At 52.1% G+C, this 25133-nt stretch overlaps 1 protein-coding gene across 1 annotated transcript in view; it reads right to left on the bottom strand.

Annotated features, from left to right (window-relative positions):
- Window positions 1-25133, bottom strand: part of ASTN2 (astrotactin 2) — a 315069-nt gene that overhangs the window by 169577 nt on the left and 120359 nt on the right. Inside the window, exons 6-9 of the mRNA XM_032200243.1 lie at window positions 16224-16391; window positions 6389-6473; window positions 6169-6243; window positions 5928-6065 (exon numbers count right to left, since the gene is read on the bottom strand). Of these exons, the coding sequence (XP_032056134.1) occupies window positions 5928-6065; window positions 6169-6243; window positions 6389-6473; window positions 16224-16391 (466 nt within the window). The remainder of the gene's footprint in view (window positions 1-5927; window positions 6066-6168; window positions 6244-6388; window positions 6474-16223; window positions 16392-25133) is intronic.

Below are 25133 nucleotides of genomic sequence, written 5' to 3'. Positions count from 1 at the left end.
AGGCAGGGACATAAAACCAGACAACACCATCAAACAGGGACAGGGGAGCTCCTTCCACTGAAAGAAACCTCAATGCCTCATTTTGCTTCCTTGCAGCTCCTTACGTGCACGCATCAGCCCCTGCCTGCCCCTCCAAACCCCTTTCTGCTCATTATTTGTCTGGGTGCCGGCAGGATCCTGCTCAAGAGCTGAGTGGGGCTGGCAGCAGGTGGCTTGGTGGACGGACAGACGGACACACACAACAGCAAGAGAAGCTCTGGCATAACGAGAAGCTGCAGAGCTCGGTGCCAAATCGTGCTCTGCGCTGGGAGATCCCAGCTACATTAAAAGGAACCGTTCTGGGTGTGAGACAGCATGTGCGTATTTGGCGGGTGTTGGGGTTTTTTTAATTGTCTCAATAAATACATAAACAAAATCTGTTTGTGCATTTGTTTGCTTTTCCCTCCTGGGCTCCGTGGCACCGCTGATGAGAGGAACAGCAATCACTCAGCTGCACAACTTGTGGCTGCTCCCCGCGATGGATTTGCCTACCAGCTAGTCCAAATTTACATCACTGCCCCTAGGAGGTTTGATCATTTTCGGTGTAGTTTTATAGCCCAGCATGAAGAGCTCAAGAATTTAGCAGGATCACACACAGAACTGGAGCAGAGAGAGGGAAATTCAGCAGCACTGTACCAGGGATTATAAAAAAGCCCACAAGGAGGGAGGCTGAGATGTCTCTGCACCCTCTCAGTGCAACGGAGGTGCTGGTGAACACGGCTTTCAGTTCTGACCTAACGGAGACAGACACTCCCTCGGTGATTCCAGATCGAGTTTAGTTTATTTTTTATTTTTTTCCCCCTTTCCTGCCTGCCCCTCATTTCCCTATCACACCACTCCTTTGACTCCTCTCTCCTTCTGCTGCTCCCAGCCATCGGCGGCTGCCACAAGGTTACGTCCCCGTTTAGTCATCCCTTAGCCAAATGAGACATCGCTGACTCCTCCAATCTGCTCTCATAAATCAAACCAGGAGGCCAGGACCAGGAAAAATCCCACAAGCAGCCTGATGCAGAGTTAACGCACGCGTGGCAGAGGCTGGCAGCTGCCTCTCTGCACCACATCCATCCTTCCCCCGTGGAGGACGAGGCCAGGGGCTGCCTTTATCCCTGTGTTACGCACCAGAAGTTGTTCCTCCACTGGTTTTCGTGAGCTGACGGCGTGCTGGGGTGATAAGGGACCCAGCCCAGAGCTGCAGGGACGTTATCTCCGGGGATGCCGGTGTCTCTGTGATGGGCACTGTAATGGATTGTCGTCCCTCCAGAAATGAGTAAGTTGTGCTTGGTGATGCAATGATCAATTTGCTCCACCACGTTAAGCTGTCCATTCATCACAGGCACCTGCTGTCAGCTGCAGCGTTGGTGCCCACGGCTGCTGCTACCAGCAGGACAAAAGCCTGGAAGGCAGCAACGCGGGGTCGCTGCTCCTGCTCAGAGACAGCCCCAAAAAGGGCTTCCCTTGCATGACCGCACCCCAGGGCTGTGCTGCAGATGGAGGGACCATGGAGACAGAACAAAAAAGTGCACCAGGAGTGGGTCCAAGAGAAACCCTTTTGCGCAGAATCGGTGGTGCTCGAGGTGGGCAAGAAACCCTCCTTGTGCTGGAGCAGGGTGCCCAGTAAAACCCTCCCGAGGCTCAGCGGTGCTCCCCTGCAGCAGCACCCCTTTGTCTGTGCTCCTGCGGGAGAGGCACGAAGCCCAGGTGCAGAGCAGATGAGCCCTGCTGATGCTGTGGCAAAGCTGCTTCCCCTCTCCTGGCCCAGATTTTTCTTTTCTTCTCTTTTTTGCTTTCCACCACCCCTGGCGGGGCAGGGAGCCTCACACCGCGGTGCTTGGCACCAACTCGCAAAGCACCTGAATCATTGCAAAAGCAGTGCCACTTCGGTGCTTCTGGCAGAGCCCCTGCAAGGCGGGGGCAGTGGATTTGTCACAGGGGCAAAAAGGATTTGTCCTGGGGCTGAGCCAGGAACGGCCAGGCGCAGGGGGAGCGAAAGCTCCTGGCCTCGGCACGGGCTGGTCCCTGCTCCACGGGGTGCGTGCGCTCAGAGCAGGGAAAGGTGGCTCGTGTGCAGTGTGTGAAGCACTGAGAGAGCTGAAAATGAAATAGTAATAACAACAATAATAAAAAATCTTGCTGATTGTACTTTGGCAAAGAATTCAGAGAGCAAAGGGGCTCACTCGGGAGCAAAACGAAGATGAAATGACAGAGAGTTCAAGAGAATTCATTCTGCCACTGAACACTTGTCTCTCCATCAGGACATCTCAAAGGCTTGTCAAGCGAAGGCAAGCTTTTATTTGTTTCTATGGTTGCCATAACGATGGAGCTATATGTCATGTCAGGCAGCAGCTGAGGCTCGCTCCTCTGATTTATAGCCACTCACAAGAAATTACAAACTTTTCCGCCGAGCTGGGGACACAGCGGGGCTGCAGGGCGCTGGGCAGGGGGTGCCAGCCCGTACCCATCCCCACAGTGACAGCAGGGCCCCCAGCATGTCCCAGCGCTGCTCTCTGCCCCCGGGGGATGTCCCCAGAGGCAGTGCCACCACCAAGGGTGCCCCTGTCACCCAGTGCTGGGGTGCTGGGTGCTCGCAGCGGTGGGAGCAGGGCCGTGGGTCCTCCCTGCTGCTGTCCCTAATGAGCTGCTGATGGGGTGAGCAGCCTGCTCTGAGCACAACAGTAATGCCCTGTCCCACAGGACGAGCGATATGTCCCAAAGGACCATAAAGGGAAGGCCACGTGTCCAGGGAAGGTCAGCAGAAGGATTAAACACCTGAGAGTAATCTGTTAACATCAGTACAGGCTGCTGTGCTCATCACCGAGCTACTGGAGAAATACGGGATGGGAGAGAGGGGTGGGAGCCATGGGGAGAGGGAAACAAAGGGGGGGCTTTAAAACAAGCGAGACAAGGTGAGATGCTTCTGGACCTGGCAGCTGGAGCATCCAGCCCAGCACAAGCCAGAGGCCAGCACAGGGAGAGCCTCCAGTGCTGGCCACCCTCAAAGGTGTCACCGGCAGCGTGGTGTCACCGGTACCGGGCTGTCACTGCTGGCCTGGCTCCCAGGAGCTAATACGTATGACCGATGTGATCACTGTGCAGAGGATCATGCTCTGGAGTTGCAGAGGGGCCGCTTAAAACAGTTACTGCTAAATTATGCACAGGCGCTTCTCCAGCTCTGAGGGAAACCTTTCGCTCAGTTTAGGATGCGTGGCCCTAACACCCCCACCGCCAAGTTCTGCAGGACAAGCCTGGTCCCCGCTCCCCTCCGGGGGTGTGCAGAGCACAGGCAGCGTTCCCAGCGGGGTGTCTGCACCCCCACCTCGGGATCCTACCTGCAGGGCTGGCTGCAGCCGTGGGAGGAAGCTGGAGAAGGCTCTGGGAGCGAAGCACGTGGAGAGCAACATCCCCACGAGCTGCAGCAGGGAGTCAGCATTGCTCCAGAGAGCTGCTGAGTGGCAGAGCCCCACCTGGCCTTTCTGCAGTCTCGAGCATCTTCATAAAACCACAAGGCTACGTTTGAACCTTTAACCCTCCAAGTTGTAAAGACTTCATCACTTGTTTTCTCCAAACCAGGCTTTCTGCAATTTCCCTCCATTAAACTCTTCAAGACGAGTGACCCCAGAGCCAAAAGGTGCCAGCCTAATGAAAGGTCTGGAGGAATTCAGCACGGCTGTTATTAAAGGCACAGAAGAAATACAGGACTGAATTACCAGCACGGCATTACGGGACAGCAACCAGGACACCAGGCGCTGGGACGCAGCATGTTGCAGCTGCTGTCGGGTGCTGCGGATCTGACCCTGGGCACGGGGACAGGGCTGGATCAGAGCTAAAGCACCGCAAGCAGGAGCTGCAGGCACAGAGGGACAGCAGTGCCACCGTGCTCCCAGCGAGCAGGGCCCTCTGAGGGCACAGGGGTGGCTTTTGGATACAGGTACAGTGGGTAGTATGCGTTCACCTCCAAAATCAGGTCTGACATTACCAGTCATCACTGGGACATCTGGACCACCAAACGGCTGCGTTGCTGCTCCCTCGACTTGCTGCCAAGGTACCTCTCCATCCAAAGCTCCCCAAAATCTCAGCACAGAGACAGGGCAAGGCGATGCTTGTGAGCATCCAACACCGCAATGTCCCTGCGTGTGGATTGCCTCAGCACTGAGCACAACTTTTTGGCACCAGCTCGGGAGGCACCAGCTCCACCTCCACCCATCACAGGGTGCTCGGGACCCTGCGCCAGCCGCCCGATCCCGGTTTGAGAAGTGTTTAGGTTCTAATGCAGAAATAATAGATCAGTTTTTGGTTTTCACTGTATCTGTGAAACCTCCCATAATTCAACATCAAATATTTATTATTACGTTTATTAAAGTTTTAATAATTTAGCATCTCCTGCATGTACGATACAAGCGCTGTGAACTCGCCTCCCTTATTCCACTTGGGTCACTCCAATATTTATATCTGGAATTCTCAGTTCGGGTTTCGTTTAGGAGGAGAGCAGGCAACAGCCTCCATGCCAGAAGCTCCCTGCCCTGGCATTCCTCCATCCCGAGGCTCCTCCTCGAGGATCAGTGCCCAGAGACAATCACGGCACCGGGGCAGAAAGCTTCCCAACCTCTGCTTCTGCTTTCTAACGAGGATGTTAGGGAGCAAGAGACAGCGGTGGTTTGGCTTGGAAAATGTTGGCATGCAACAAGGCGACCCTTCTCCTCAACCAAAAACCAGTCGTCTTCTGCAGACAAGAACTACCTTTCCCAGCAGAGCCAAATTGTGACAGGTATATACCATCAGGCTCCCTTTACAGAAGAGAAAACGAGCACCAAACATCAACAAACACACCCCTGGAAGCGAGGACCGTTTGGATGCCAGTCCTGGCTCTGCCGCAGGTTTTGGAGGTTCCTGCTCCAACTGCAGCCCTGCCAACACCCCTGATGGAGCAGAAACAAGGAAGCCACTGTCCTGTTGCTCTTGGGAAATGGAAGGCAAAACAGGCTGGGGAAATAAGGAGCCTGCTGGTGCCCATGAAGGTGATTCACACCACAGACAAAATGTCAGGAAATTGTGTCTGAGGTGAACAGGAGAAGGCAGCAAGCAGGGAGGCAGGGAGGGCTCCCGCAGTCTCCCTGGCACCCAAAGAACACATGCTCAATCTTGATTTAACGGGGGAGAGGTGATGCACACCAAATGCCTTAGGAATCAAACAGTCAAACCCTTGCAAACCAGGCAGAGGCAGACAACCACTTTGCCTGGACTCCCTTTCCAAGTCCTCTGCTTTGCCCACCCTCAGCCCCCTCTCCCAGCCCCTCCTTCCCCTGGGGCAATTCTCCTCCTGCAACACCCCGAGGTCACGCTGCTGAATTAGACATCAGAGGAGGTCTGGCTGAGGCATGAGCTAGCCAAAATGATGAGTTAGAGAAACATTCGGGCATTTGCTGAACTCCAGGAAGGATAAAAAAATCCCCTAATTGCGCACGAATTGGACAAGCAGCATGGCCTTTCACCAGGTCTGACCTTGGCCCCTCGGGAGCCCCAGAGCAGGCTGTAGGGCTGGGCTGATGTGGCACACAGACGAGATTCTGCACGAGGATGGCACTTCCATACCTGCGAGTGCCCCGATTACAGCTGTGCAATCACACGTTAGATTGAAGCCACTGGAAAATTGCCTTGCCACGGGTTCATACCAATCTACCTGCCTGCATCAGAGTTATACGCACACACCTGGCCTAGACCCATCAGGACCAAAAAAAAAAAAAAAAGAAATGCTGCAGAGTTATCACGTCAGATTTCTTATTGGAAGAAAATTAATCAAACTTATCATCGCAGAAATTACTGCATCCTCAGGAACAATTTAAAGAGCAGTCTAGTCACTCGAGCATGAGCAGAGCGAGAAATCTGCTTCCTACCTGACATCTGCTGGATCTTCTGTCACCAGCACATCTGTCTTGCAGCTGGCGAGAGGATTGATGGAAAGCTCCACGGGGGGCACCACGAAGCTCTTACTGACCGGCAGCCACAGGCCTTGTCCCAGGCTATAGGTGGACCTGGAGGGAGGACAAACGTGTCAGATGGGAAAAAGGGGTAGGAGGTGGGCCTCTACCACAGGAGATCCAGCAGCTGGAGGAGACCAGCAGTCGTTTGACCCACCTGAGTATCTTCTCCGGTGCCTGCTCTCCTGTGACCAGGTCGTATCCCCTCTCCAGCGTTGTGTAGGGCCACGGCCTGCGAGACCAAGAGAGAAGCTGCATCACGCCGCCAGCAAGGCCAGCAGCACCCGTCGGGCGCCGGGTCCTTGGGGATGGTGGCAGTCAGGGGGGAGCAGAGCTGGCCCCAGCACCCCCCAGGGAGGAGCTCGGCTCCCACTCACCCCTCGCTGTGTCCCCAGTCACTGCGCACACACAGGTGCCGATGGACGGGGTCTGGGGCGTAGCCTTCGTGGCAGCTGCACTCCCCTAAAAGAGAGCAGGGAAAGGTGAGACGTCTTTGTGCGAGGGGCTGGTCGGAAAGCACAGCGTCGGCCGCTCCTTCCCTGCTGCTCAGCCCTGCTCGTCACAGGCAGTCCAGGTGCCTGCAGTGGATTTGGAGCTCTTTGGAGCCTTCTGAAACCTCCTGGTGAGGAAGCTGGGAAGAAACCCGAAGTTTTTCTGAAGGGGTTATGCGACATGCTCCCGCTGTGAACGGGGATGAGATGTAAGGATGCAAAACGTCTGGCCTCAGTCCGTGCTCCTGTGCACCCCTGCAGCTCCCCAAATTTGGCCGAACTCTGCCCGATGGCCTCCAAGGACAGCTCTGCCTGCAGAGAAACTCCACGAGGACATGGCTGCTCCTGTCCCGGCCTGCAGCAGACGGGCTGCCCTTGGTCCTCAGCGTGGTGCCGGCCTCACCCCCTGCAGCCAGCCTTCGCCGTGCCCCTGCCCAAACCTTAACGAGGTCTCACCCTGCTGCGCCTTCCTCCTGCACCCTGCTACACCCCGCTGAGAGCAGGAGCAGGGATCCCACCCCAATCGATTCTGTGTTTGGTAGAGAGGCGTAACCCGGAGCAAGAAGCAGCAAAATAAGCAGAGGAATTGGATTTACACGCGGAGTTTTCCCCTACAAGCGCCTGTCGATAATTTCCCCCTCCCCATTTGCCTCCATCACACTTTTCCTCGTTGCAGCGGGCTGCTCTTTAAGCAGAGGTGCAGAGCCAGGAGGAGAAGGGGGGCACAGAGCCACTGCTGCCCCGCTCAGAGGGGGGAGGCAGGGAGAGGAGAGCCCCCGGAGCCGGCACTGCTGCAGCCTGGCCGGTACCTGCGTGCTCCTCGGGCCCCTGGGTGAGATCCACGTGTCTCGCAGGGATTACAGCAAGGAGCTTTCTTGTTGGGAAGGAACAAAACGGGGGTGCAGTCTGTGAGGTTTTTGGTTTTTTGGTGTTTTTTTTTTGATGAGAGCTGTCTGGAAAGGGGGAGGAAGGGAAACGGAAGGGGGGGGGGAGAAAGAAAGAGCTAATGGCATGCCAAAATGCAACGGCACCTTCATGAAATATTCACCGCTTTAAACACGTCTAATATTAAAGATTAAATGTCCTGGGATTTGTCCTAGCGACTTCGAAGCACTGATTTATGATCTGTCAAAAGCTGCTAACCTCATGATTCATAACGGGAGAGGCAGGAGCATTACTCCTCCAAAGGGAAGGAGTCGGGTGAGCTCCTGCTCCAGCTCAGCCTGCCTGGCCTGGGGCTGGGGCGGTTTCATGGCAAGGACTGCACGTCCTAATGGTCCCTCCGTTCAGTTAAAAAAAGGGGAAGTTATTTTTTCCTTGGGTGCTTAGTACGCAAGTTTCCCCAGCCAGGCGGCGGCTCATTAATTCCTGGCGCTCATTACATAACAAATATCGGCTCTGCAAACCAGAGGCACCTCAAAGTGCTTGCAAAGCAGAGCTGGGAGGCTTGGGGGCACCGGCTCACTCCCAGCGCCTGCCATGGAAATGAGAGCAAATTGGGGAAAAAAAAAAACACCTACAGAGGTTGGCATCAAACAGCCCCACCACCTCCTTCTGGCTGCAGTGTTTGTTGTGTCCACCCGTTTGTTTCCTGTCGAGGCAGCGTGGTGTGGGAGGAAGAACTCCATCACCCCACGGAAATATCGATTTTATCGACCCCATCCTAGAGCTCCAGCAGCTGCAGCTGGCGCTGGAGGCTTTCCCAGGAGGTTTAGGGGAGGTTTGGGTGAGCAGGAGCACCCTGCGGCCACAGCAGGGGATGCCACAAAGGGCTGAGACCACCGGCACCGCCCCAGAACCGTGCAGGATGTGGCCCCAGCTTGTCCAGGCAGAGCTTTAGAAATGCAACGGGAAAGCCTGCAGCAGGACCAGCTGAGCATTGCAATCTGCTGGGCTGTGCAATGCAGCAGGACGGGTGGTGCTGCTCCATGTTTCCATGAGCTTTTACTCTCCTTGCCCTACTGGGCATCTCCTCTCTTCCTTCAGTCCCTTCAGATAGTCCGTGATTCCCTCTTTGCTCAGCCCAGCCAGGCATGATGCCGAGCCAGCTCCTGCCACAGGGCATGGGGTGAATCCCCACGGAGGGAGAAATGCTCCGTGGGACAGGGATGGGGGACCCTAATTCCTAGCTCCTCCTTTGAGAAAGTGCATTTCCTAAAGAGCAGATTTCCACATGCTGAAAAAACACAAAAACTAACAAAAAAAAAAAACAACAAAACACCACCACCAAAAGCCCGAACAGCAGTGCTGCTGTTCAGAGCTACCCAACCTTGTTTCTGCCTCTGCTGCGGGAGGACGAATGAGTCAGGATCTACAAAGTGCTGGGACAAGCATCCCATTTCTGCAGTCGCCGACCCGCAAACAGTGCAGACACGGCCGCTGGTGGTTATCTGTCTTCTTTCAGATTCATAACCCACAAATGGGACTGGATAACCCACAGTGAGTCTTGGTCTGTTCTGGCAAAAGGATCACCGCTTGCTTCGTTTAAGCACGAGCAGGTCCCGGTGTTATGTTCGGGGGGCCCCACGCTGTATTTGCAGTCTGTCATTTAACAAACCACTGCGAGAGGGGGAGAGGAAACCCCTCTGCTCGTGCAGGGAGAAGGTACATTAACCAGGAAACAGAAAAGCACAGATCTAGTCAGAGGCTCAGAGAGCACGCCTGCTCTTCATGTGGCACACACGGGTATTTGGGAGGGCAAGGGGAGACCCGAGGCCATGGGAGAGCAGCAGCACCCCGCTACAGCCAGCCCACAGCCCTGTCTGTGCCGCTGCTTCTCCTGCTCCCCTCTCCCACTTACACCAAATCCCAAAGGCAGCACAGCCACGGCTAATTGCAGGGAGCACCACTTCGCTGGGTCAGCTTCTGCTCGGGGGTAACCTCTGTCATGAGCTGCAGAATCCGTCCAATGCTTCACAAATAGTTTTGTGGAGCCTCCCTCCTGCTGTGCTTTCATTTCTGAGGAGGCTGCTTGAGGAGCCGATGGGGTGAGGAGCTCTGCGTGTCACCCAGAGCTGCAGGATGCCACAAAGCACCCGTGGACTCCAGCCCCACGGCACTACAGCATTGCCACTGCCCTCCAGCTGGGCAGGGGAGCAAGATCCAGAGCCTGGAGGAGCCGTGTAAACCAAGGACATGCCTGCCTGGTGGCTGCACGCAGGCAGGAGGTTGCTCTGCCCCATTTCCAAGCACAGGGCTGCAGTGCCTGCTTCACGCGGTGTAAGTGCTGGAGCTGCAGAAGGGCAGAGCCGGAGCAGTCCGCAGCCATGGTCGGCACCGTCAGCACCCCTGGCTTTAGGCTCAGAGCTGGCCCACAGCAGGGCTTCCTCATGCCTAAAGGAGGTGAATCCTCCAGCATCAGGGCTCCTCACCTCCAGGAGCACGGGCGAGATGCACAGGAGCTGGTGCTAAGGAATAAAGCAACCCTTCAGCAGCATCCAGACCGGTGCATCGGGGGCTTCAGCTCTCTTTTCGATACCTGCAGGCTTGAAGCTGCAGATCTTCTCCTTCATTTCACCCAATGCACTACGTTCCTGCTCCTTCTCAAACAGCAATAACCCCAGCCAGCTCTTTTCTTTGTGCAGCTGCACGAACACCGCACAGCCAAGCACGCCGGTGCCAGCGTGCCGGGTAATCCTGTTAGCCTCGTTAGGGCGAGCGGTGATCTGCTGTGATAATGTTGTGGGATCCCCCTAATCCTCCAGCCTGGCACGCAGCAGAAGCTCCTGCAGCCCCCGTGCTCCCAGGGAAGCTGCTCGTTGCAGGCAGTGGCACTTTTACTGGTGGAGCTGGGAGGGCTGCTGGCAGCAGTGGAGCAAATGGGGCAGCACAGCATACCCAGACCCCTCTGTAGGGCCACCCTACCCTCAGGGAGATCGATACCACCTCCCAACCTTCCTGAGGGTGCACTCAATCCCCTCACCCAGGTCATCAAGAAAGGTATTAAACAAGACAGACCCGAGGTGCCCCTCTCCTTCCCCACGCCAGGGGAGCAAAGCCTTCAGCCCAGCTCTGCTGGCCCCAATGTGTCCCTCTGGAGGTGGGGACAGGGGGCTGATCGATGCCTGTCCCTCCTGCCACCCCAGCCACCTCCCTCCCATAATGAAGCCGTCGAGGTTTCAGAGGTTCAGGAGCATCCAGAGGAAGTTCGGCATTGATTTATCCTTCGTGAAGGATTTCTGAGCTCCTGGCAGAACGTCAGGGAAGCAACCTCTTAATCCAGCACTCAGAGAAAGCCTGACAAGGCTGAACCGGACCCTGCTGTCCTGCAGCCACCCGAAGCACTGCGGACGCCTCTCCCAGCTGCAGGATCTGCTCTCCTTTATTTGCAGACCCTGGGTGCAGGCTGCAGGGCTCCCTCCAGGCGTGGATGAGGAGGAGCTAAAAACACCCTCAGCAAAAGCCTTCCTTGAAGAGGTCGCTGCAGCCCCATGGGATGGCAAAGAGGGTGTCTTTGAGAAAGAGATTCAGTAAAAAGTAAACATGGAGAAGATGAAGAATGGTCATACAGATGGTTAAATCCCCAGCTTCAAGGCACGTGTGAGGAGTCCTCAGGGAGCAACTGCTGGAGCTGGGGCTGGCCCAGCTGAGGCTGTGACTCCCCAGCAGGGCAGTGCTGGCTCCTGGCTCTTGTTATCCGTGGCTCCTGCCCTTTGGGGTGAAGTTTCCCAAATTCTGCCTCTGCTTAATCCTGATGAGAAATGCAGCTTCACTAACAGCAGTTCAGCTTTTGAGGAACGAGAAAGGAAAACTCTTTCCTAATGGGATGAACTTTGTCATTGATTTTTTTGCTCCATCCCTAAGGGGACACAGCCACCATGAGGCAGGACAACCAGACCCCTCTCCCCCAAGCCTGGGGCTGAGCCCCCTGGGCAATGCTCCCTCACCCCACAGGGGCAGCACCAGCTTGGTGTGGACACGATGGGCAGCTTGAGGTGGCTCCTTGGAGGCTGAGGGCTCGTCTTGGTGCTTTGGGTGTGCAGGGAAAACCTGGAATTAACTTGACAGTTCCCCTCCTCTTCCCCCACTACAAGTCACCCTCCTTGCCCAGACGCATCAAAGCAGTTAAAAGCAAGCTTAATTTGTGAGGCTCGTGCCTGGTTTACGCTCAGCACAGATATTATTCTCATTATCATTTTCTAAGCCCCTGAGCCGTGCTGCCGAGGGAGCTCCCGGGGGGCACACGTGTGTGGCTGATGCAAGGCAGCAGCGCAAGGTCCTGAGCTGGCGGCACCCAAGGGTGCTCTGCAGTGCCCAGCTGCTGTCTTCTGGCATGTCCACTGCCCAAATCAACGACCACGGGTGAGGAGTGACCTTCTGCAGTGCTGCTGGGATGGGTCAGGCAGGTGAGATGGGCCCAGGAGCACTCGCTTCCCTTCCCTCCCCTCCGTGGCCTTTAGACAAGCTCAGAAATGCCATTACAAGAACATTAGTAGCTGCAGGATTAAACACTCTAATGGCAGAAAATGAGAGTGTAAAGACAGCACAGATAACCTTAACTCAGCCCCCTCGCGGGCATGCATTTTGATTGCTGTTTATGTCTAACACTTCAGCCCGAAGCTAAATTAGCTTGGGAGTTAACTGCCTCCTGCCCTGCTTGGTGCAGGAGGCAAGCTGTGCCGCCGCTTGGAAGGAAATCGTATATTACATGGTTTTTGACCAAGTTATTAAACTACATACCTTAGAGAGACGGAACCTCATCTTATAAAAGTCTAAGTCAATAAAGACACTGGGATCTTCCAACAGCGAAAATAGCCGAAGTGTACGAGAACAAACAAATATTACTTGATGTGCACAAAAGCCGCATGATATTACACTGAACTATCAGTGAAAATGACTGTTTTCGTAAACACAAATACACCCTCACTGAGGTTGGTCAGCTGCTGATTTACATGTTCAGCTCTGCAACCTCCAAATCCCCTTTACAAGTGCCTTTAAAAAATGGGGATGTTTAACAACGACTTTCATCTGTTTCCTGCCTGCAAGAGCCTTGTCCTACCAGGACAGCAAAACCATCTGCAGCTCAGGTGACAAACTAGCCCATTTGGAAGATGATGGAAACCTTTTTTTTTTTTTTTTTTTTCCTGCCAATTTCTAGAAAAGACCTTTCACTACCGCATCTAATTGGGTTCTTACAAGCATGTGCCTATTGTTTTGTGGGTGCAATCAATTGTGGATGCATAGAAGAGAGCTTTGACGGGTAAGTGCCTGATTTATGGATGGGGGAAAAAAAACCAACGCACTTGCACCTGCTAATCAAGGTAGCGATCCATCTCATTTATGCCACTGCTCTAGCAAGCCTGACAGCACAGAATCACAGGCTGTTTTTCCCAGCGTTTGGCCCTCAGGGACCAATTCTCCAGCAGGCCTCTTAAGTGATGCCCACAGAATGTGCGAGTGAATCGGTTTTGTGCATACAAATCAGGTAATTGTGCTCACAAATCAGGATTTGCATATGCCACCAAAAATGGATGCCCTCATAATGTTACCAGCACTGGTGAGGGTGGCAAGTGACAAAGGGCTCTGTGATTGTAGGAGAAGACATCCCAGAGTGTGGCACAGGTGCCACATCCACTGGAAAAAAACAGAGAGCGAGGAGAGGTGCCTGCAAGCACCAGCAGGACACAAACCTTCCTTGTCCTCGCTTCAGGCAGCACCTGCCAAGAAGATGGGGCATTTTGGCTGAAGCTCTCCAGCTGAGGAGCAGCTCTGGGCCACGTTGTTTGCACTGTGTGAGGATGTGCCAGCATCTGGAAGAGGCACCCAGCTCACCTGAAGGGAAAGATGGCACTTTGCTCATGTGCAGATGTTGGTGCTCTCTCCGAAAAGCTCTGTTGAGTTGGTACTTTGCAATACGGGCTTGAAATTTGTCAGGGGCAGCAATCATTTAATTAAAGAATGAGTCACACTGCGAAGACACAAGGGAAGGCAAATTAAGGTCAGGCAAGCAAAATGTGTTTTGGCATTTCCTAGCGTTTCAGAGCCACCGTTTTCAGTGTGGATTATTATTTATACTGAAGTAGCACTCAGTGGCCTCAGTCACGTATCAGCACATCGCACAGACAGGCGTTAAACAAAAACTCCAACCCAAAAGAGGTTTTCAGTCCTGGGAAGGGTGAGAGGTTGAGTCTCAGCAGACAGAGCCTGCGTGACCTGGTGGCCTCTGTCCAAACGTGTGCCAGGAGCTGCTGCTGAAAACACCTCTGCCTGAACCCTGGAGCAAAGAAGCTCTGGGCCAAGACTGGATCCATACTGCAGGAGAGATCAGCTATAAATGTGTGGGAGCATTTCAAGGCTGGCCCTGAAGCTCTTTGCAGGGGAAACCTGCAGGGCAGTCATCCCCCAGACAGGACAAACCTTGGTCCAGCCTTCTCCTGGACACCCAGCAAGAGAGGAGGGAGAGCAGGGAAACTCCCTGCACCCACTGCTTGGGATGCTCCCGGAGATAATAAAATCCCTGACCTGGAAAGGTTGAAACCTAGATGGGATTTATATCCCCTACTAAAACCACAGGCCTCTCTCTCTCTCCGGGTGATAAAAATAAATCACCCTTAAAAATAGAATGACATTAATAAAAATAAATCTCAAAATGTACGCTGGGCATCAGAGAACTACAGTTTGCTCCCAGCCTGGCACAGGAGCTTCTCACCAGCTGAAGGCTGGTCAACAGCGACGAATGTGAGCCATGTCTGGGGCTGTCTCCTGGGGCTGGGTGTCCAGCAGGTGCTTCCAGAGGCCTCGTTGTCAGTGGATGGCTGCTCGGCTCTTGGTAAAATTTGGAAAACTGCTCCGAAAACCTGCAGCCTCACCAGCAAGTCCTGCCCTGCCCCTGGGGATCCAACGGGCACAAACAAGAGAAAGGTGTTGGTTTATCCATGTGCAAATTGCCAGGATGGAGAGGGGGGAAGAAGCTGATGTACATTTTGGGTGAGGAAGCTGACAGTTCAGAGCGTGGCTTCTCTGCCCTACCTCCATCACAGGACTGGCTCAGAGCCCCAACGTGCCAGGACCACAGGGATCTGCTGCCTTGCTCCTCCTGCTGTGGCTGTCACCTCTGAACAGCTCACAGACCCTTCAAACCCATTTCCTTCTCCCCATCCCAGCACCTTCTCTCCATCCAACACCCAGGACGCACCAGACTTCAGTCAGCATCAGGCAGAGTCATTGCCACCCAGGTTTTGGCCAGATGGGAAGCAGGGATGGGAGCTGTAAAGCAGCAGATGAGGTTAGGACCCAGCACGGTGCTGGAGCTGAGCAGCCCCCAGGTTAACGAGCATCACTCCCTTCCCTGCAAACGAGATCTGACACGTCCTGCTCAAGCATGGGGCATCCAGCGAGAGGGAGAAGCTGCTCTGGTGCACTGGGGATGCACAGGGAGCAGCAGCAGCTGCTGTGGGAGAGCACAAGACCACGCAGGGGCCATATCAGCCCTTCTCGGTGCCAGCGAGCAGAGCAACCTCTGTAGGGTCTCCTCGTGGTTTCTGCTGGCAGCAGAAGTTTTTTCTTCCTCCTCCCCTGGACCTGGGGAGAGCTGAAGTGATCTTCCCTTGTCCTCAGAACTGTCTGCATTTTGCTGATGTCCTTCTGTGCAGAGCCACCTGGGTGTGAAGATCCTCCTCCTGCATCACCTCCACATGCCAGGGGGCTGCTGCCACCTCCCACCTCGGGGCTGCAGGTGACACCCAGGGCTTGTCAGCATGGGGAACTGGCCAGAATGATTTCTGTGCTGTGGCTAGGCCTGTCAGTGCCTTCTGCAGACAAGACTTGAGGACCAGGAATATGAAAAGAGAACATTGTCTCGACCAGGAAAATGGATTTATGAGACCTAGGTTAGTATCTGCAACTCAGCTGAGAAGAGAGAGACAAAACCAGCCCCCTCCTGCCAGCCCCCAGCACACTCTTTGCTCCCAGCTCATGGCCTGGGAGGGTTTCTTCCTTTCCAGCTGCCATGTATCAGCAGCTCAGCCTATGGCAGTGGGATGCTCAGAAGAAGCCTTCTCCTCCGTGAGCTGTCCCTCTGCAAGCCCACCGAAAAACCAGCAGCCAACACGGGGTCACACACTCATGCACTTCCCACCCCACGGACCCCCTTCATTCCCTGGTTGCGCTCTCGCTGTGTCTGTGTTCCCGGGTGGCTGCAGATCCCTGTGTGTCACCCAGGACCGTGTGAGCCAGAAGGAAAGGGGCCACTTCACCAGCACAGCAAGGGCAAAACTGCGTGCAGGCAGGGTGTGCTCAGTGAAAAACTCATCTGTGGGTTGGGAAAGACAGCAGCAGTGTCTGCAGCTCCACAAGGCAGGTGGAGGAGAGATCAGACCTAGGTCATATTAGGCAGGAGCACAGATGGGAAATGCTGTGCTCTGCCATGAAACAGTCAAAGAAAGACAAGGGATGGTGATGGGGCAAGATGATGGGTAGGTTTTCCAAAATGGACAGCAAAACAGAGTAACTTATACGCAACCAAACTCCACGTGCCTGCTATCACCACACCAACAAACTGATAGACCCTCTATTTCTAATCCCCATCCTGGCACCCACCTTCTTGATGCCTTGCTAACGGTGGTCCCCACTGCGTGGCCCTGTTGGTAACTCTCCTACCCTGTGCCTAACACCAGGCTAATGTGGGGCTGAGCCAAGTGGGCATTGGCAGACCCGGAGACAAACCTCCTCCCTCACCTCTCCAGCCTCGGAAGGGTTTTGGCTCTTCCCAGGCCTCCCTTACCTGTCTCTTGGTCGCACAGCTGCTCGCAGGCATCGGTGGTCCTCTGCCCACAGAGGTCTCTCACCCAGGGTGACGTGGCATTGATCTGGTAGTAAAGGGACAGCTTGGCTGGGTTCAGCCAGTCGGAGATGTCCAGGTAGCTGCCTTCACTCACAACGAAGCTGCTGCCTAAGGGTCAAAAAAAAAAAAGTGTGTTAGGTGTGCAGAAAAAGGAAAAAAGAAGTAAAAGTAAAAAAAAAAAAAAATTATAAAAAAGGAGCATGTCACAGGGAAGAAAAGGGATATCTTAAATAAGGCACCAAGGAATTTGTACAGGAGGCAGCAGAACTTCTGAGCTACTGCCCCATCATTCTCCACAGCAGAGCCCCTACTGCAGTGGGTCACACCTTGGTACTCCAGCAACAACGGCAGAAACCAGCCCTGCAAAGGCTGAGAATTGGATGAGGGGCATGGGTCGGGGTGCTGTGGGCTCCTCAGCCTTCTCTGACAGATTACTAAGCTACTTTCACTCTCTCATTTCTGATTTCTCTTTCATGCCGATTGGGGAAAAAAAAAAAAAAAAGAAAAAAAGGAGAAAAAAAAATGGTCCAGTATCAGACACACTGTTCTTCTGTAGCTGGTGTGATGCTGAGATCAGCAAAATACTGCTGGAATCACCAGCACTCACACCAGAGAACTGCATTTGGCTGTGAAGTTCCTCCACACCAACACCCCAGCAGAAGGTCTGAGTGCTCCACCAGCTGAGATGCTGCCCCCATCCCACCCCTCCCGGTATCACGAGATACTGGCTCTGCTTCCCAGATCCCTGCAGGAATGCGGACAGATGCGATTGTTCTGCCCCGTAAGATCTGAGCATCACGTCCCCGGCTCACACAGGTGGTGCCCACCAGAGGCAGGATCCCAGAGGCAGGAGGCCAGCAGCACCCCAGCCCATCCCCACCTCCCAGCTCAAGGCAGCAAAAACTGGCCCAACACAGCTCCCCGCAGCAGAGAAACTCCCTCACTCTCTCCCCCGAGAATTAGAAGAGAATTCCTGCCAAAAAAAATCTTTCCTTACAAAATCTTACGTTTCTTTATTTTGTGAAATGTATTTTTCCCCACTGGCATCTGGGAATATGCATCATCTAATTAGCCAAATAGATTTTCAGTTCAGCCCAATCATTTCCTTATCTAACATCTGAGGCCCAGCATCGCTTGGGGGATTTTGCAGGCACAGAGGTCCTCATTAACTCTGATCTTCAATTACATTGATTATAAGACTGCCTCCATAATAGTGCTGCACGGATCAGAGGGGAGCCAAAAAACCTCTGCCATTAAGTGGTGTTTTACAAAAGTTACCGGGGTAAAAGCCTCTAAAAACAGGGGAGAAGAAACCTTCAGAGAGGAGTGGCCCAGGTGAACTGCCAGGTAAGGCAGGAGATAGCAGGCATCCTCCCAGGTGCTAGGACGCGGAAACAGGGACAAGCTTTGCAGACACTACCTGAAGACTCAAATCCTTCTTAGTGATTACACGAGGATGGCAAGTCTACAGATCCAGGGTGTTATTTTCCTGAAACTTGAGGGCTTATGTCACTTAGAAAAATAATGTCTAAGTGCTTCACTAAGCACTGCAGAAGTTCTTAGCTCAATGAAAGCCAAGAGATTAAAAAAGCAGAAAAATAGGAAATATAGCAGCAACCACCCCACATGAACCTGCTTGAACATAAGCTTTGCAATTTCCTTCTGAATGAGAATTGCAGATGCTTGAGGAGGAAGGAGCCCATCTCAACCTCATCCTGCACCACGTTACCACACAAAGGATAAGAAAGCAAAGCCTAAAGTCAGACGTTCAGGAGAGAGATCCCATTTCCAGATATCCTGAGATCTCAGCGCCATAAAAACATAGCTCCTAATTTACGTGAATTCAAATCGTTTGTATTGATACTGCCTAAACAGATGCATCTCTACGCTGACAGCTGAGGAATGCAGCTCAACTCCTGACTGCACGAGCAAACAGAAAGGAGAGCTGCAGCTGCTTGGGGACCCAGCGGAGCAGGAGCCTGCTCGCCAGGGCTGCAGGAGATGTCTCAATCAGCCACACAGCAACAGCAGATTGCAGGGCAAATGCCACAACACCAGAGGAGAGCATCGAAATGCCAGGCTCAGAGGATGTCCTTAGAGCCATCTGATTTCTTCTGTTAATTATCGTCTCTACCATCAATGTTGAAAGACAGCTTTAAATACCTATGGTAACTATTGCTGGTTTGTTTTACCAAGTGAAATGCATCGTGAACCCGTTGGGAGTGTTTACATCCACGCAGCATCCCGTCAATCTCGCTTGCTTGTTTTTGTAGCTTCCAAGCACGGCTCAAGAAGCACGTAAGTGCATTTTGAGGCTCGGTTACAGACAACTCCCTCTGTGCCCAAAGACTGAAGAGCAAAACCACCAGCTCTTGATTAAATCCTTACTTAATGAACCCCACTTCTATTTAAAATACAGCCAGAGTAAAAGCAACAGAAGCAAATCAGACATAAAATAGTCGTACAATTAGGATTCATAAAGAGGAAGGTGACTTGAGCCATCGCAGTGCCCTGGCACAGGACCCGCCTGCTGGAGGGGACCCAGCGGGTGGCAGCAGGGAAGCTGTCCTGGGACGGGCTGACTAGAGCCAGGTGCAGTTTTGTTGGGTGAAAAAAAAACCCACAGATTTGAGAAGCTTGAAATAATTCGCAAATTTTGCTTTGTCATATTTTTTACAAAGAAAGACCTTCCCAAATATAATGCAATTGGAATTGAAAGAAATAAAAAAAAAAAGAAAAAAGAAAAAAAAAAAAAGGAAGTGAAAGCACTTGAATCCAAAATCCCTGAATTTAAAGTTCAGTGAAATATTATGTGTTTTTTTTGTTTTGGTTTGTTTTTTTTTTCCTTTTCATTTTAAGAAAAAAAAAATAAATAAAAAAGCTGGGGAAATTGAAAGTTCTAGTTAATTGTAAACCCTTCCTTTCCTTCCTAGGAGGAGGAGGAAAGAAGGGACAACTTCCAGCAAGGAAACTTCTCATATCACGGCCCAGAGACGGGTAAGGCTGTGAGATGTGTTCACAAATACACTCCTCACCTTCGCTCTTACTGAAAACACAAACAAACAAAAATCCCAACCTTGATCCTTTCATAGCTTGCCTAAAAAAAAAAAAAAAAAAAAAAGGAGGAAGAGAAGCTTTACAAATATTTTGAAAGCTAAAATTCTGAAGATTTCAAAGCCTCTCTTACACAAATTTTCTTTTTGTTTTCAAAGAATCCCCACACATAAAACAGTTTTCACAAGTCACCAGCGTGCACTTATCAAAAACATCTTGAAAAGCCAAGAAGGGGAAGACTGAATATCAAATCCTTTCAGAAACCACCGAGAACAAACATTTTCTAAGCGAGAACCATTTCAAACACCTTCAGCTCGTCAGAAACATCTGCCAGATCTGCCTTCTCCGACGCGCGGCGTTCAGCGGAGGTGACAGAAGAGGACAGCACCAGGGAACACGAAACCCACGGGGACATGAACCCCACGTGGCTCACACCGCCTGTGCAATGGTGAGGGAAGCCCCAGCTCTGAGTTGTCCTCTGGAGATGTGCTTTGAGAACCACAGACCCAGCTGGTTCACCCAAACCCGGCCTCCAGGTTGAAGCACACACACGGGGTCCACGGGGAGCAGGGCCCCGGAGATGCCATCCCCCAGCTGACTGCCTTCAGCTCAGCAAAATTCCCCTTAAACACAGACATTTAGGGCCCAGGTAAACCACCCAGCAGCCTCACATCAGCCAGATGAGGTAACACAACAGCAGCAGCTCCCAACCTGCCACCACCTCCCCGTGGTGTCGGACACGGCCCTTGGGCTCCACGGGCTGTAGGAGCAGGACTGCACCCTGTGCTGGCACCAAGGGGGGACTGCACTACAAGGCCATGCACTGCCAGTGCTTCAGGGGATTGTTTTGTTTGGGTTTTTGCATGCGTCTGTGTGTGTTTTTCCCCCCTTCGTTCTCAAATGCTGATCAAAGCCGGACCTGCTCAGGCTGCATCCAAAGTTCGCGTCTCTTGTGCTGAGGTCTCCTTCAAAGTTCAGTGGGACTGCTTAAGCCTTGACAAAAGAACCTTGAAGTTTTGACATTTCAGAAATCATTTTCCAGAACAAAACAGGATAAAACAGCTCAGAAGAGATATCTAACAAGGGAAAAGAACAAAGCGCCCAAAAGGCAGCCAAAAGGGTTTGGCTTTTCCTTTCTCTCTCTCTTTTTTTTTTTTTTTCAAGGGACGAGATCAAATAAAACATATATTTTTTTTGAAGAATTTCTGTTTCTTCCTCCCTCCTCTCTTTTTGTCTTCTTTGGTCAGCTTGCTATATCTTGGACAACGAAACTCCCTTTTATCTAAAATTAGTATTTTTTGTTTGAAAGATATGGGAGGTCAGGCGACAGGTTGTTATTCATGTACCCATCCCTGCACTATCTCACAATTGTAATCCTGTTAAAGATTTACTTATTTTTTTAAAGACCACAGGAAGGATTATCCTCTTGCTCCATTCTATAAGTACAAAGAATAATTCAATTTCTTTAGAGACTTTCTTTTTCTTGTAAAACTTGAAAGAACATTTCCCAAAGAGATAACTCCTCCCCTACCAGCTCTTCCCATTGATCAGCTCTCACGCTCCTATCCTTGTACTGGGGAATAAGAAATTTTGCTTCTTAAATCTCTTTGGGGAAATTCAGAGGAAAAGACAGACAGATGCTCAGCTCCCAGGACACAGACACCTTGAGCTAAGCAGGGCAACAGGGCTTGGTGCGGGGTTTCATCCACAGGCTAACGCAGGGCCCAGCTCTACCACCCCTCCCCTGCTTAGCACAAAGCTGGGCAATTTTGGAGTAATTTCCATTCTGCCACATGAAATTATTAATTTCTGCTAAACTGAAACCAGGAATAGTATCACAGTGGGTTCAAATCCACAGTAGCTATTTCCGTTTTGGATAATTTTGGAATGATTTCAATTCTGCCAAATGAATTTCTTAATTTCTTCTCCTAAACTGAAACCAGGAATAGCATCACAGTGGGTTCAAATCCACAGTAGCCATTTCCTTTTCGCTTTTCAAACAGTTTTTTCTCTTGAACAAGATAAACACCTAAACAGAAAGTTTAGTAAGCTTTTAAAAGCACAAAGGTCTATACATACGTCTCTCTTTTCCATTTATATTTTTTTCTATCAGCCAAGCTGAAAATGCAGCTCATACCACACACAGGGCTTGGCTCCAGGAGGTATTTTCATCACCTGAACTCTGTGCACGGCCGTGGGCTGCTGGCGCCAGCGCTCCCCAACCTGCAGATGTGCGAATCCGGAGCTTCCCATGCATTACAAACGCTGTCAATCCTCACGTTTTTCACCCTGGCACAGCAGAAGCAAATTAGCGATACAAATCTGTATGTAATTACATCTAAGACTAGAAGCATCTTTCCTGTGGGAGGAGCGGGGTTACATTTTAATTGTTAAATCACACTTGCTCGGTAATTTTGACAGATTCTTTCTTTGGATTTTCTTGGAAATCAGTCCAGATTTCACCAGGGATGAACTTCTGTCAAAGAACGCATGTATTTCATTTTGTACAGCAAGTGATCACTTGGGCACCCTTCCCCAGACCTGAGTGGAACCAAAACACCCACATGCAAACGTGCCGTGGCTTCACCTCTGTAAGAGCTGCGCTGAAGCCTCCAGCACCAAGCCCTTGAAGTACGGGGCTTCTCTGTCTGCTCCACGGTGTTATCGGGCACCAGAACTGCCCAGGTGCCAGTACCAGCACACTCAGGTCCTTAGTAGGCATCTGGGCTAGCAATGGCTGAGACAAATCAGATTCCTGAAGCAAAGCTTCTCTTTAATGCTCTCTGTCTCCAAACTCCCTCGTTCCAGCCTGGGGCTCTTCTGCAGCGACACTCTAGATATTGGACAAGAGTTTGGGGAAATCTACCCTAAATCTGATCCCTCCGCTAAGTATCTGATGGATGAGCTACGATAAGCTTTAAAGAACATGAAGTGTGTGTTAATATAAGAGAATTTTCAGCCAGCACCAAGACCAAACGTTCCCCCCAGGGCTGCAGAAACACAACCAGGACACAGCACACGCAAAATCGATGTGCCGCAGGACCAAGGTGAGCCACCAGCTGCTCATCACACCACTTGGGAGAATTAGCAAGTGAATTGGCATGCTCTTGGCGATGCATCCTCAGCAGATCCTCTTTGCATTGCTGCTTATTGCTGCTGCAGGTATCCCATGAACTGTTGCTTGAAAGTAAGTGTGGCCTAAGCCAGCTTCCTAGGACTGACCCACCAACACCCTGCTGAGACAGGCAGGGTCTCATCCTGCAAATACCGATGCCCGGGTTTTCATCTCTCCTTCCTATGGAGGGGAGCAGGCTAGCTGGCCAAATACACCCTGCCTTATTGCACTCTGCCCTCACCGTCCCTCCCAAATCAGAGGATGAGCGGTGCTGGTGCAAGCTCAGCAGGCTCTGGGCAATGCCACCTCCCCAGTGCTGGATTCATCCCGCCCCTCTCAGGATGCCACAACCCCCAGCTCCAAGCAGGCCCTGGCTGACACCATCCAAACATCACCACCAGTCCCCCAGTTTGCTCCAATAAATCCCACAAGGGGCTGAGGAAGAGGAATTTTCCTTCCCTTGCACGCGGAACTGCCCCGGCACCAGGACAAGGCAAGCGCGGGATCACAAGCCTGTCACAGGCACGATAAAAACATGATGTACTTCAGTCTCCAGAATCTTATTAGTTCCTCATGCAAAGAGTGTTCAAGCCATAAAACTGCCTTGGAATCCCTTTGATCCACGCTGACACAGTTTATAAATTGATGTTAATATTTAGAGTTCATGTCTGGTGATGCTGCAGCCATTTGCTCGCATTTTCTTGCCAGCCAAGCAGGCGCAGGAGCAGGCAGGAGTTGTAAGGCAGGCATGGAAATGACCCAGTGATTAAGAGCTGATGAAATTAAATGCAATCTGCAGAGCTGCCCCCGGCACAGCCACCTGGCCAAGTACATGCTGTGTTTGGGGCAGCCAGACCCAGTGCCGAAGCACTGACCGCATCTCCATGCAGTAAATGGGCATTACTGCAGCAGAGCAACTCCAGGCTGAGAAACAGAAAAAGCCCAGTTTCAAGCCAGCCCTTTTCTTTCTGCTGATCTCAGGGGGGTTGATGTGGCTGGGAATGGTTGGGTAGCTCTGGAGCCTGGCTGCCATAGGGGAAAGCTCTGAGGGATGGAAATCTTTGAGACCCAAGCCCTTCCTCCATCCTTCTGGTGCCAAGCAGGGATGCTTCATTTGTAAATCAATGAGCATCTCCAGCTTTTCCTTTGCTGTACAACAGAGCCCAGCACTGGGCCGCTCCCATCCGCCTGCATCTCTCCTTGCTGCTTATTTCTATGCAAGCGCATGCGCAGCACGTGCCCAGCACACGTGAGACAGCGCCTGAGGAGCCAAACTAATGCCTGGTCACCTCTGAGGGCTGCACAACATTGAGCAGGAGATGTCAAAAGCAAACAATTTAAAGCAACAAATTTAATTAAAACCAAAATGAGAAGTTGTTGCGAGTCCAACAATCCCAGTCTACAGAGCTCAGCCAATCTTTGGGGAGAATTAGCAGAAGCTGCTAATAGCAGCATCCAATTCCACCGGCGTCTTGGAGGAAACAGTCGTAGGGGGAAGGAAACAAATAATCTTCAGATGAAACAATTACTGATCAGCTGTGTGACAATCGCACACCATCATCACTCAGGTGGGCAGATGCAGATGCATGAAGCTTGGGAAAAATGCCCCAAAAGCTCAGCTTCCTGCAGCTCTGCCCCCTTGCCAGCCCCTCACGCCAAAGCACTGGCTCGCTTTACACGGCTGCCAGGAAGCTTCAGCCACCCGTGGGGGCTGTTCCCGGGGATGCTTGGTTTGTTTTCCTTCCACCTCGCTTGCAGGGCTGGCCGGAGGAGCCAGTGCTCATCCCGCGGGATGCCCCCACACCTGCAGCTGGGCTGCAGCTGCAGGAACACCGGTGCTCTGAGCGAAGCCCTCTGCGAGCATCCCAGCTGCTCAGGCCGTGCCTCTGCTCACTGCTTTTCAGAAACCAGCCTGACCCAAGCTCTGAGCTGTCCCCGACAGAGGCAGCACCGCGTTTTCCCTGGCACACATCTCCAAAGAGGCAGAAAGAAGGCTGCAAATGCCCAGAGATGCCTCTGAAGCACCAGAAGCCTGGTTTATGTCCTTTACTTTATTTCCACTTATAAAACGAAGCCCTACAAGCCCCTGGTTAAACGTAGCTTTTCCTTCCTTCTGCACGCCATGGAGGACCTCGCCTACCTCTCCCACTAAAGTATCCCGATACAAACATCCACCAACACCATATATAACCTCTTTGCAGGCTATAAAAATGGGAAGCTTTAATTGATACTATATTTCAAACTGTTGTGCAGCAAGGACATACTCCAGGCTAAGTCCTCTAGGGTATCTTTCTCCAGCCCTGCTTTCCCTGCAAGCAGCTCCCATTGCTCTCTCTCTACTTTTTGAGTGATTACTTACAAGAGAAAAACCCTCCTGAATGCGCAGAGCTGAGTGGCTAACATATTCATAAGGGGTTTTATTGCTCAGATGGAGGGACTCTCTTTTCCTTTTCCCCCCTTTGATGCTGCTAAATGTTCCTCTAAATAATGCTTTGCATTTCCAAGTCCTCATAAAAGCCACCACAAGCCTTCCTATAAATTCAAGCCTGCTCTGAAACGGGCATGATGCCTGCTGCTGGGTGCAGGCGAGCTCCTGACACAATTTCTGTGCCCTGGGGCAGTGGCAGAAGGGAGCAGAGGCTGCTCGAGCCATTTGGGGAGGAACCAGAAAGGAGCTGGAG

Source organism: Aythya fuligula, chromosome 19, assembly GCF_009819795.1.
Source record: "Aythya fuligula isolate bAytFul2 chromosome 19, bAytFul2.pri, whole genome shotgun sequence".
NCBI classification, from domain to species: Eukaryota; Metazoa; Chordata; class Aves; order Anseriformes; family Anatidae; genus Aythya; species Aythya fuligula.
The sequence above is the reverse complement of the archived record's forward strand: the minus strand, read 5'-3'. Positions and strand labels throughout refer to the sequence as shown.